At 40.9% G+C, this 13927-nt stretch overlaps 1 protein-coding gene across 4 annotated transcripts in view; it reads left to right on the forward strand.

Annotated features, from left to right (window-relative positions):
• CAMSAP2 (calmodulin regulated spectrin associated protein family member 2) overlaps nt 1-13927 on the forward strand; it is a 120896-nt gene that overhangs the window by 9960 nt on the left and 97009 nt on the right. For all 4 annotated transcript variants that reach the window (XM_033195820.1, XM_033195821.1, XM_033195823.1 and 1 more), the window contains exon 2: nt 11462-11721. In XM_033195820.1, the coding sequence (XP_033051711.1) occupies nt 11462-11721 (260 nt within the window). The remainder of the gene's footprint in view (nt 1-11461; nt 11722-13927) is intronic.

The raw sequence follows: 13927 nt of genomic DNA on the forward strand, positions 1-13927 counted from the left end.
TCCACCCCTTTCTATGTTTCATGTATGTGTGCTATTAACTGCTTACCTTTATTTAACACATTCTGTCAATTATATGTTAACAAACTTTTAAAACTAGCTTCTTATCTATACTTAAAATACCTTCGAACATTTCATCTACATTTTACAAGCGTATTCATCTTTATTTATAATAGAATTGTATAGTCTCAAAAGTAAAATTTTATTACATTGAGGTACAGGGACAGCAGGATAAATGCTATATTCTTTCTCTTTATGAGGGGGAAATTGAACCAGACTGAATGGATCACTGGCCCCTGAGAATCTGAAAGGGGGTAAAGAATAGGGAGAACATTCCAGAGAATGTGAAAAGGCTCTGGAGTGGAAGAGAGCATGGTTTCCAGGAACTGAATGTGACTGGCAGGGATAAGATCATTCCATTCTTGTAGGCCAGAGGAAGGATTTTAATCCTTAGAGAAGTGAGAATTCATTGGAAACCCTCGGGGATGGGGGTGGTATGCGTGACATGACCAAATTTGCTTATGGGAAATAAGCAAATTCTGGCTATAGTAGAGAATGGTTTGGAGCGGGGAGCAGAGTGAATGTGGGAAGACAAAATTCGGAGTAAATGTAGTAATTAAGATAAAAAGTGCTGGTCGCCTGAACTAGGAAGAACCAGAACCTGGAGTCTTGAGATTGTGAGAAGGGGAAGACTTTAGACTGGATTCTGTAATGGGTTTTATTTATGGGTTGAAGGAGAGGGAGGCATTAACGATGACTCCTAGGTTTCTGACTTGTTCAGCTTGATGGATTGTGGTGTACTTTATTGATGTAAGGAACACTAAAAGATCATCAAGTGTGGGAGAAAAGAATGGTTTGGGGCATTTTGAAGTTTTGTAACTTTTTCAACATAATTTCAAATGTGTAAGAATAGTATAAAGAATTCCCAAATACCCTTTATCCAGATTTACCAATTGTTAATATTTTGTCCCATTTGTTTTATTCTCTCTCATTCCTTCCTACCTCCCACATAAATGTGTGTGTGTGTGTGTGTGTGTGTGTGTGTGTGTGTGGAGAGAGAGAGAGAGAGAAAGAGATACGCGTTTTTTTTTTTTTTTTTTTCTTGAGACGGAGTTTTGCTCTTGTTGCCCAGGCTGCAGTGCGATGGCGCAATCTCGGCTCACTGCAAACTCTGCCTCCCAGGTTCAAGTGATTCTCCTGCCTCAGCCTCCCGAGTAGCTGGGATTACAGGCACCTGACACCACACCCAGCTAATTTTTTTGTATTTTTAGTAGAGATGGGGTTTCATGATGTTGGTCAGGTGATACACCTGCCTCGGCCTCCCCAAATGCTGGGATTGCAGGCGTGAGCCACCGCGCCTGGCCTTTTTTTTTTTTTTTTTTGAGACAGCGTTTTGCTCTGTTACCATGATGGAATGCAGTGGCACGACCTTGGCTCACTGCAGCCTCCAACTCCCGGGGTCAAGGGATTCTCATGCCTCAGCCACCCGAGTAGCTGGGATTACTGGCACGTGCCACCACGCCCAGCTGATTTTTGTATTTTTAGTAGAGATAGGGTTTCACCATGTTAGCCAGGCTGATCTCGAACTCGATCTCAAGTGATCTGCCTGCCTTGGCCTCCCAAAGTGCTGGGATCATAGGCATGAGCTGCCGTGCCCAGCAATGTATATATAACGTGTGTGTCTGCATATATATATAGGATATAAATAAATATATATAATATTTCTGAACCATTTAAGAATGTGTTAAGAGATATTGTACCCCACACTCCTTCAGTGTGTATCTCCTAAAATGAAGGATAGTTCCTGAACATAAGCTCATTTAAAAATTGGAAAATTTAACCTTGATGTGATATTATTATCTGATTCACAGCCCATATTCAGATTTGCCAATTATTTTGATTTTCATTATTGCTATTTTATTTCCCAATTCAGGATCATGCTTTGCATTTAGTCGTCATGTCTCCTAAGTCTGTTTTAACCTGGAATAGTTCTTCACTCTGCCTTTGTCTTTCATGATATTAACACTTTTGAAGATGGAACACCAGCCTGGGCATGGTGGCTCACCCCTGTAATCCCAGCACTTTGGAAGGCTGAGGTGGGCTTATCACTTGAGGTCAGGAGTTCGAGACCACCCTGGCCAACATAGTGAAACCCTATCTCTATGAAAAAACACAAAAAATTAGCCAGTGGTGTGTGCCTGTAGTCCCAGTTACTTGATCTTGCTTGTGGTCCCAGCTACTCGGTAGGCTGAGGCAGGAGAATTGCTTGAACCTGGGAGGTGGAGGTTACAGTGAGCTGGCATTGTGCCACTGCACTCCAGCCTGGGCAGCAGAGACAAAACTCCGTCTCAAAAAACAAACAAAGATAGAGCACCCTTAGCTGTGTGCTGGCTGGGTATCAAGCCCCTTCCTTAGGCATTGTCTTAGCTCTTGGCAAACTTTTGCCTTGTGTGTCTGGTATAAACAGCCAGTTCTCTGCAGGAGCTGACTGGGTGCCTCGTTCTGTGTGTTCCTCTTCTCTACTCTAGAGTGTTGTGCCCTGATTTAGCAGATGTCCCCCTCCACCCTTGGTCCAAATGACTGGGACAATGATGAGATCCCTACACAGGTGCTGGTATTGGTAGGAATACCTAGACAGTAGGAAAAAAACAAGTTACAGAGAGTCCTGCCCTCAGACAAGAGCTGATGGAGACCTAGGAACTGGGGACCATCTCCTAAACTCCTACTACTACTGCCCTCTGGTGCTCCCTGTCTTTTGGCTTTCTTCCCTCTTTCATACTTCCCTTCTTCCCTCGCTTCCATTCACTCTTCCCTGCTCCTCTCTGGCAGACCCACCCCTCTACTCCTCTTGCTTGTCACTGCCATTACCACCACCACCAGTTGTCTCTCTGTCAGCAGATATGCCCTGTTGCCTCTCTGCATAGCACCATCCCTGCATTCCACAGGAGACTTGGGCAGGGGTGCCTGAGAGGTACCCAGAGACAAATCACTTGGCAGCCAGGCAACCCCAGAGCAAAGATATGCAGACAGATGAAAGTCTCCTTACCCCCATTTCTTCCAAGATCAGAACAGCTTGACATACTCCCTCATACACAGTGATGCCAGGAAGGCAGGGGAGGCGTGGGAAGTCTTCCCCCAGTACCTGCAAAATGTCTGAGCATTAGGTTGATTTTTTTCGTTTATTAAAATGTACTTTTTATCTTATAAAAACAATAGGCCTGTTATTTTATAGAATGTCTCTAAATTGGATTTAAGGTTTCTTTATTCAAATTTGATAAGGTTCAAGTTATAGAAGCCTGGTAGACTACTGCAGAAGACATTTTTTTTTTTTTTTTTTTGAGGCGGAGTCTCACTCTGTCGCCTGGACTGGAGTGCAGTGGCCGGATCTCAGCTCACTGCAAGCTCCGCCTCCCGGGTTTACGCCATTCTCCTGCCTCAGCCTCCCGAGTAGCTGGGACTACAGGCGCCCGCCACCTCGCCCGGCTAGTTTTTTTTGTATTTTTAGTAGAGACGAGGTTTCACCGTGTTAGCCAGGATGGTCTCGATCTCCTGACCTCGTGATCCGCCCGTCTCGGCCTCCCAAAGTGCTGGGATTACAGGCTTGAGCCACCGCGCCCGGCCGAGATGTTGTATTCTCAGTAAATCATATCAGGGGACACATAATGTTTGTTCCAGTATAGGTGATGTTAACTTTGACCACCTGGTTAAAGTGGTATCTGCCAGTTTTCTCCATTATAAAATTATTTTCCACTTTAAATTAATAAGTAATTTATAGGGAGGTAATTAAAAAATCCTGTTCATTAAACTGTTACCCACCATTTTAGAATCCAATAATCTTGCTCGAACCGATTATTGCTGTTGATTACTATCCTTTTTTTGCATTTATTTGTTGGTATTATACCACAAGAAAGAGCTTCTTTTTTTTTTTTTTTTTGAGACAAAGTCTGGCTCTGTAGCCCAGGCTGGAGTGCAGTGATGCAATCTCCGCTCAGTGCAAGCCCTGCCTTCTGGGTTCACACCATTCTCCTACCTCAGCCTCCCGAGTAGCTGGGACTACAGGCACCCACCACCATGCCCGGCTACTTTTTTGTATATTTAATAGAGACGGTGTTTCACCGTGTTAGCCAGGATGGTCTCGATCTCTTGACATTGTGATCTGCCCGCCTTGGCCTCCCAAAGTGCTGGAATTAAGGCATGAGCCACCGTGCCCTGCCGAAAGAGCTTCTTTTTTAATGTGTTATTTATTTGTGTCAGGATAGACTCATTGATGCGTGTTTTATTCAGTGGGTTATAATTCTTTATTATGTATTCTGATGTTTATGTTTTCCCAGTTTTAGCCAATGGCATCCCCTTCCATCTGGATCCTGTGTTCTTTTGACATGGCTCCATTATTTGTTAGCATTTCCTTACTTTCTGGCACATACACAAAATAAAGATGTTCAAAGCATATCTTGTACTTTCCCTGCTCCAGGCCTGGAAACATTTCTTTAAGGAACCCTGTTGCTTTTGGTAGGAAAGGTATTAGAAACCAAGATATAGCTGCTAGGCTTATTGCTAACAGTGTTATTTAGCAGACAGATAGCGAACACACACATATACATAGTGTATAGCTAAATTTATTTCTTTTGCTATCCATATTTATATAAAGAGATATGTATCTGAAACATCATGTATTTATACTGACACTTCCCTTTTCAACCAGCACCACAGAGTTCATTCTAGTCTTTCCTTTTTCCATATTTGTAACTCCCCTGGTCACTGAGAAGTCTGGCTCCCATTTTGAGTTAGGTTTCTTGGTGACATGCAAGTGAAGAGCTGAGTAGGCTGATGACTTATAAAGATCTGGAGCTCAGAAGAGGTGCTTTGGCCTCATAGGGTAATGGGAGGAGTGGAGGTGGTAATTTAAGCTCAGGAATGCTCTACCACACTTACCATGTTGTTTGGTAATAATGTAAAGGGGAGGGAGCTAACTTTTAACTGGTACCTTCTTGGAAGGCAAGGCTCTATGTGCAGGTACTATACAGTCTTTGGTAAATATTTGAGTGCGTACTGTGTATCTTGCTCTCCTTGAGGTAACTTAAAGTGAGAGGAAGTAGAAATAAAATATTATGGGATAGTAATAGTTGTTATCTGGAGAATTAAACTACAGTGAATGATTGGGTGGTCATGGAAAGGGTGTTGAGGAGGTTACATTTAACTGAGATCTGAATGGAAAGAGCCAACCATTGGGTTAAGGGGAGGAACATTAGAGGCAGAAGTCCTCTAGTGCGCGGGCCAAAAGGTCTGAACCTGGCATACTCTAGCAACAGGAAGAGTTGGGTGTTTGGAACATAGTGGGCCGGGGAAAGTGGAGGAAGTTGAGGTCAGAGTAGGAGTAGGCAGCACATTTGTGGAATATGGAGAAACTAAAACTCAGAGAAGTTACTGAACTCAAGATCCCATCAAGTAAATGGCTGGGCTGGGCATGGTGGCTGGTGCCTGTAATCCCAGCACCTTGGGAGGCCAAAGCGGGCAAATCATCTGAGGTCAGTAGTCCAAGATCAGTCTAGCCAACATAGTGAAACCCCATCTCTACTAAAAATACAAAAATTAGCTGGATGTGATGGCACATACCTGTAGTCCCAGCTACTTGGGAGGCTGAGGCACAAGAATTGCCCGAACCCAGGAGGTGGAGGTTGCAGTGAGTCGAGATCGCGTGACTGCACTCTAGCCTGGGCGACAGAGTGAAACTCTTTCTCAAAAAAAGAAAAAAGAAAAAAAGTAAGTGGTAAAATTAGGACTCCACCGATTCTTTTAAAATCTAAAGGCTATACTTTCTCAAAGCCCAAATTTTTACCAAATTTCAGAATGAATGTAGGTAGTGAATGTAGGTAAACTGAAAACATATTTGGTTTTGAGAGGGATTGCTATCACAGAAATTAAGTGTGGCCCAGAGAAAACTAAAGTTTCTCAAAGTATGTACAAGGAGTAAATAATGATTACTAGCGCAGAATCAGGTAGTAAACTTGAGGGGGAAATTTGAAACCTGGGAGTACTTTCAGGAAAAGGCTAGTGATTAGAATTTTTTTTTTAATAACATTTTTATTTATTCATCAAATCTTTCCTTACCATGTACCAGGCACTGAGTTAGGCCCTAGTGATTCTTATCATGGTAAATAAGGCAGACATGATCCTTGCCCTTTGGTCATGTGTTGGAGTATTCCTGTCAGTACATCCTTGTCAACAGTGGGTTTAAACTTTTTTTTTTTTTTTGCCGTTTTGATAACTTTCTTTGATACTTTGATAAGTATCTTGCTCTCCTTGAGGTGACTTAAACTGAGAGGAAGTAGAAATATTATCTTATGTACTATGTATTATTTTAAGTACTATGAAGTTTTAAATGTTATTGATCATCTTTATGTCTTTTGGTTAATTTCAAGTTCAGAGTCCGTGGCTTACTTTTAATTGGAGTTCTTTGAAACTTAGAAGTTCTATAATAGTAATTACTTTAGAAACTATCTTTTAGATTTGGAAAATAAGGTGGTATGCCTATGATTTAGTGTGATGATATTTCTGAAATGTACTCCCCTCCTGCTTCCTGCCCCTTTATTGCTTTAAATAAATCTGTGTCACTTGCTGGAATGTGGATGCAACTGGTAGCTAACCCAGTTTTATAGAAAATTGCCTTGAGCAATACTGTCTCTACTCCCTCTACCTGTACCTCAGGCATTTCAGGTGGATGTCAATTTCAAAACTTAGGTCTAGTCAGGACTTACAGTAACATGATTAAGTTATGTTCTGCTTAAGTCGTGGTGTACAAAAAAAACTCATCTCGTATCCTTTGCAGTTCTAGCAGTGGTATTTCACTCAGCCGTTCTGTCAGTATTAATTTCTGACTACTTTTTGTGTTCTGGGGGTTAGGGAGAGAGTGAAACCTCTTATCTTTGATTTTGCTGCTTATTTTCTAATATGCTGTTTCGGTTAATTTTTTTTTTGAGACGGAGTCGTGCACTGTTGCCCAGGTTGGAGTGCAGTAGCGCGATCTCAAGTTCCGCCTCCTGGGTTCACGCCATTGTCCTGCCTCAGCCTCCCGAGTAGCTGGGACTACAGGCACGAGCCACCACGGCTAATTTTTTTGTACTTTTAGTAGAGACCGGGTTTCACCGTGTTAGCCAGGATAGTCTCGATCTCCTGACCTCGTGATCCGCCCGCCTCGGCCTCCCAAAGTGCTGGAATTACAGGCGTGAGCCACCGCGCCTGGCCAGTTAATTTTTTTTTAACGTGGTACAATTCCAAACTTAAAAAATAGTCTTGTACCATTGGTAAAATAATAGACACTTTTGAAGTTTTCTCTTAAGTATATTTAGCTCTTGAAGACTTGTTTTTAAAATGACCTATTTTATATTCAGTATGAAGTTTTACATTCTCTTGAGGGCTGAAAAATCTGTTTTTGTTGTATTCTTGAAACAGTCCTTGATTGGCTATGGATCCTTTCCCTTTTCCTTGCATTGGGGTCTTTTTAAAACTTATACTTTCACAACTTAGGTTAGTGGGTGTGTTTTAATGAAATGGAAGCAACCCCTGGACTCTTGTCTTCCACCTTCCACCCTTGTGATCTTGGCACATCATTATTATGTTTGAGCCTGTTTAGCAAGATGGTATAGAGCTATAATTCTGTACTTATCAGCTATGTGCCCCTGGGCAAGATATCCTTTCTTGAGTTCCTTATCTGTAAAATAGGGTAAGAGGGTTGTCAGGATTAAGTGACAGAATGCATGTTTAGGACTGTGTCTGACACGATGTTATAAAGGTCATGTATGAAAATGGACGTAAAGGCAGTAAATAAGTGCTGGGTGGGTATGTAGGTATGATAGATAAATTTGTAATCCTGATAATGAGCATTTACTTTTCACAGCTAATATTTAAATGCCAAATAACCTATATTAGCCATTTTTTATTGATGCAGGAAATAATCCATTATTTATACATTGTATAATAGTTACCTTAAAATCAAATAATTTTCCTTTTACAGCTGTTCTACTAATAGTTTCTGTTTATTTCCTACAATACTAAAATGTGAATACCAGCACTATATTCTGCAATTTAAAACGGAGCTTCACCATCATGCTGAGGCAGCTATATTAAGTTTAAGGCTGGCTCACTACTGGGTAATGCAGCTATGAAGAAAAGAAAGTGTTTTCAATTACTAAATGAGGATGATATTTTTAGATGTCACCAGAATCCCAAATTGATACATCCACTCTTGACCTCTTTCCAGAGTCCTATATCTCCAGCTGCTTATTGGATATTTCCACTTGGATATTTTTGCTATTGTTTCAAACTCAATGTCTAAAACTGAGTTTTCGATCTTGCTTTTAGAATTGGTGCTGCCTCTGATTTTCATTTTCCTGTTAGTGATATTACTGTTTCCCTCGTAATGTAGGCTTGATTATTCTTGATTTCCATCTTGACCCTCTCTCTTTGCTTTATTCCTGGGTACTTTTTGTTTGTCTTTAGCAGTTAGTCTCTTATGTCCTGTACTTTCTGTTTTCACTATTGCCTTTCAACTTCATTTCCTGATATCTATATGGTAGTTTTTTATCTCTGATTTTTATACCCATCAATGTGAAATACCAGATTGTTCCAAAACGTCAGCCTTAATGTGACACTGTCCTGTAAAACTGTCAGCACCTCCTTGTTAGGTAATATGCAAAGGCCTCGTGTTTAAAAGATGACTATTTCTTTCAAGTCCTCATCACCAACCTCTCCCATTCCAGCTTTGCCTCTTACTGCTTTCCCACATGAACTCTTCTCTCCACCCAGATTGTTCAGTTTGGTGTCTCTTCACATCTTTTTTTCCCTACTCTTTCTCTCCTCCCTCTCCTTATGTTTAGGAAGGCTTTTTCTTTTTTTTTTTCTGACTAATATTCTGCTTTTTCCTGCTATTCTATTTTTTTTTTTGAGATGGAGTTCCGCTCTTGTTGCCCAAGCTGAAGTGCAGTGGCGCAAACTTGGCTCACTGCAACCTCTGCCTCCCAGGTTCAAGCGATTCTACTGTCTCAGCCTCCCAAGTAGCTGGGATTACAGGCGCCTGCCATCATGCCTAGCTAATTTTGTATTTTTAGTAGAGAGGGGTTTCATCATATTGGTCAGGCAGGTCTGGAACTCCTGACCTCAGGTGATCTGCCCGCTTTGGCCTCCCAAAGTGCAGGGATTACAGGTCTGAGCCACCATGCCCCGCCTATTCTATTTTTTTTTTTTTTTGAGATGGAGTCTAGCTCTGGCACCCAGGCTGGAGTGCAGTGGCGCGATCTCCGCTCACTGCAATCTCCGCCTCCCGGATTCACACCATTCTCCTGCCTCAGCCTCCTGAGTAGCTGGGACTACAGGCTCCCACCACGATGCCTGGCTAATTTTTTGTATTTTTAGTAGAGACAGAGTTTCACTGTGTTAGCCAGGATGGTCTCGATCTCCTGACCTCAGGTAATCTGCTCGCCTCAGCCTCCCTAAGTGCTGGGATTACAGGCATGAGCCACGGCGCCCAGCCTCAATTTTTTAAAGATGAAGTTGTGTCCCCCCACTGTGATGCTCCTGCTTCTGAACTCTTAAGTACTTAATTGTTTATTTCTTTCATTTGGTGCTTAATAATTTCCTGCTTAGTATTGTCTCTAATTTCTGAATTGCTTAACTCTACCTCTCTATCTGTTTAGAGTTTTGTAAATTACTGGCTCCTTGAGGATGAGGGTTATTTCTGATTCCTTGAATTCCTTTGAACCATGCTGGTATAGAAAATGAACACGCAATAATTATTACAATATTGTGTGAAGATATTTTTCTAAATAGTAGGAACTTTAAAAAAAAACTTTAAAGTGTAAATTGCTAAGGAGTATATTAATGCTTTGTAAACAAATTTTTCTTTCTTTCTTTTTTTTTTTTTTGAGACAGTCTCGCTCTGTCACCCAGGCTGGAGTGCAGTGGCGTGATCTCGGCTCACTGCAACCTCTGCCTCCCGGGTTCAAGCGATTCTTCTGCCTCAGCCTCCTGAGTAGCTGCGATTACAGGCGCCTGCCACCACGCCTGGCTAATTTTTTCTATTTTTAGTAGAAATGGGGTTTCACCATGTTAGCCAGGATGGTCTCGATCTCTTGACCTCGTGATCCGCCCACCTCGGCCTCCTAAAGTGCTGGGATTACAGGCGTGAGCCACTGTGCCTGGCTACAGATTTTTCAAAGTACCGGTTTTGGTTAGTACTGTGGCATTATTGAGCTTATATTAAAGCTGCCTATTCAGGAAACAGCTAAGATCAGTGATGAGATGGCTGGCTTCAGAACCTCACTTTCTAGAGAGAAGGCAAGTGAGGAACTGGCTAGGTCTCGGGACAGAGCTATCAGGTTCTAGAATTGTAGCTCCATGTTAACCTCTAACTCAGAAGCTCCACCTCTGGAGGACGTACCTCATCCTTGTCCTGCTTTTATGAGAGGCATAGAGCCCAGGTAAGAAATGGAGAGGAGGAGGAAGAGATGCAGGGTAGAATAGGCAAGCACACTTGTAAAACAATGAGAAGTATTTTGTTTCTCTTGTTTTGGTAATTTTGCTGCCATCAAAATACAAATGCTTTTGCTTAAGGTGATTTGGGAGCAGATACTGGGAGAGTGGGAGTGGACATTGGAAGAGTGGGACTTGGCATTCTTAAAGGGTTGTGGTTAGCAGGAAAGAGAAACTTTGGAGGAGATTTTGGTTTCCTTCCCATCTCCCATTTCTAAACTACTACTTATGTTTTAGTCAAACTTGTGAGTTGGGTGTCCAGGAAGTCTTTTTCAGGTAGGATGGGGAGTGGTCGGTCAGTGGTAATGTGACGATATCAGTGTTTTACTAGCGTAAGGGATTTTTAAGAGTAGCTGTCTCCTAAACAATTGCTATAATTCTTTCTCAGTAGTGTCAGCAAGCTAAGCACGAAGGGAGAGATGGCAGGGGTTTTGAGGCAAAGAGATAGAATAAGTTAGGCAGTCTCTATTCTGCAGCTCATTAGCTGTAAAACTTTGGGCAAATGATTTTGTATCCTCAGGTGGCAAGGAGTAGCAGTCTCCTGAAATATCTATTGTGGTGCATTTCCATGTTGAACGCTTGCCTGTGAGGAGTGTCATTGAAATTAGTTTTTAGGAATTTTATAGTTCATTCTGTAGATTTGACTATGAATGTGGGAATACTTTCCCAAGAGCCACTAGACTCAGAAAACTTTTCTCCTTGTCTTGTAGTGCCTTTTTGGAATATACTCAGAAAATATCTTCTGTAAAGGAAATTTGTATCTTTTTCTCATTCCAGGTTATATGTCAAGGTCTAATGAATCATCTTTTCAGTTAAAGGGTTATTGTTACATTTTTAGAGGGAATCTTAAATTCTATGACATAAATAATAATTATTAAATAAATTCTCTGTTTCTTTTATAAAAATCTTGTAAGAGAATTTTTTCCATTAATCTTTATAGAAAATGTGCCAGAGGAACTTCGAGAACCATTTTACACAGATCAGTATGACCAGGAACACATCAAACCACCTGTTGTTAATTTGCTTCTGTCGGCTGAACTATACTGTCGTGCTGGGAGTCTCATTCTCAAGAGTGATGCTGCAAAACCCCTTTTGGGCCATGATGCTGTAATCCAGGCTTTAGCACAGAAAGGTCTTTATGTCACTGACCAGGAAAAATTGGTAACTGAACGAGATCTCCACAAGAAACCCATACAGATGGTGAGTCTTTATATACCCAAGATTATTTTAAATTTGAAGTGTGTACTTTTGAGTGTGAATGATACACTGTAAAACAGAGGGAAATGTTTTGAAATTGGATTGTGTTTTTGCCTAGAGTTTAAAAATCATCTTTTTCTTAACCTTGTTTCCAAATGAAGGAAGATTTTAACTATTTTGGAATGTTTGGTGCCATCTAATACCTCAGAGAAACAACTACATAATTTCCAACTATCTTAATGTAATTTTAATTGAAAAATTTTATTTTTTCCATCGTAGAGACTAGCTAGAAGAGATGGAAAATGCATCCTTGACTTTATCATTAGAAAAGAGTTGAGATTAAGAAGTGCTCATTTATGGCCGGGCAAGGTGGCCCATGTCTGTAATCCCAGCACTTTGGGAAGCCAAGGCGGGCGGATCATCTGAGGTCGGGAGTTCGAGACCAGCCTGACTAACATGGAGAAACCCTGTCTCTACTAAAAATACAAAATTAGCCGGGCATGGTGGCGAATGCCTGTAATCCCAGTTACTTGGGAGGCTGAGGCAGGAGAAAAGCTTGAACCCGGGAGGTGGAGGTTACGGTGAGCTGAGATCGCACTATTGCACTCCAGCCTGGGTAACAAGAGTGAAACTCTGTCTCAAGAAAAAAGCTGATTTACATACTTGAATAATTTCTTGGTAAATTTCTGCATATCAGATATTTTCGTTTATTTAATAGCTTTGAACTCATTCTTGTAGAAAACACACAGGTGGCCTCTAAGCTGGCCTGGGACAATCACGCAGGAACTCTCATAGGCAGTCTCAGGAGATATAAATCTAAATGTTTAAGTTCATTGTATGCTGGTTCAGTTCATTGTACTGCTTTAGCTTGAGTTTCACAAAATGTGGACATTATCAAGAATGGTATTAGAAAGAAAAGTGGTTTTTCCATACTCGATTAAATCATGTCATGATTTAATCAAAGAGTAGTAGTTTTTCTTGGAAGGAAGGTAAGGGGTGTATGTAGAAAAGTGTATTATAAAATTTATGAAATTACGAAATTTAGGAAGAATGAACAAAAAAATTAGTTTATAAAATTTATTACTAAATGAGGTGATGACCTGTTTTGTTTTCTGCTTTTTTTCCTTCTTTAAAGTAACTCTTTTAATATTTCTAAGTAATGGAAAATAATGTATTGATTAATTTAGTTAATGAAATTTAGTTATAGATTTACAGTACAGTTATTAAAAATAACTCGAATATGGATTATCCAGTATGAGATTGTCATCTTTCATTGATAGCTCCAAAATCACCTTATAGTTACCCTCTGACTTTGGCATACCTGCTTTGCATACATATCATATGTGAACAGTTTGCCCATACCAGGGACAAGCAGAATCTACTTTGGTGTCCTTATCAGTGTCTCATATTCATCTCCCCCAGAATCACTCCCCTAGTTGGATGCTCCAGCTTGTGATTACTTCTGCTTCCATTGTTTGAAGGCCAAGTGGATAGTTAGAAAGCACATCCATGACTTTGTGAAGCAGCATTTGCTTAGTTGCTCTTCTTTCAGATACAGATATATATGTCATAGATAACCTACTTATCCTTTGAATGTCTATTTTAGATCCTCTAATAAGAATGAAACAAACTTAGCATGTTTTCTACATTGTTTTTTTCCAGTGTAGTTTGTATGTGTGAAATACTTGGACAATTAATTATAAAATGAGGGATTTGGTAGACTGCTGATTGTGTTACTCAGGTTTCTTTCACACTTTATTGATCCTGCTGATAGCTTTGAATGTATTTTAATAGTATTTAAGGAATGTAGTTTAAATGACATAGAATCTTTTTTTTTTTGGTCTTAGATGGAGTCTCACTCTGTTGACCAGGCTGGAGTGCAGTGGCGCGATCTCGGCTCACAGCAACCTCCGCCTTCTGGGTTCAAGCAATTCTTGTGCCTCAGCCTCCCAAGTAGCCGAGATTACAGTTGTGCATCACCATGCCTGGCTAATTTTTGTGTTTTTAGTAGAGATTGGGTTTCACCATGTTGGCCAGGCTGGTCTTGAACCCCTGACTTCAAGTGATCTTCCCACCTCAGCCTCCCAATGTGCTGGGATTACAGGTGCACAGCATGGCCAACATAGAATTTTTATCTCTAATTCTAGCTTCTATTTGTGGATTGTTAGAACTTGAGAACTTGAGGCTGGGTGTGGTGGCTCACGCCTGT

Source organism: Trachypithecus francoisi, unplaced genomic scaffold, assembly GCF_009764315.1.
Source record: "Trachypithecus francoisi isolate TF-2019V2 unplaced genomic scaffold, Tfra_2.0 Lachesis_group5, whole genome shotgun sequence".
NCBI classification, from domain to species: Eukaryota; Metazoa; Chordata; class Mammalia; order Primates; family Cercopithecidae; genus Trachypithecus; species Trachypithecus francoisi.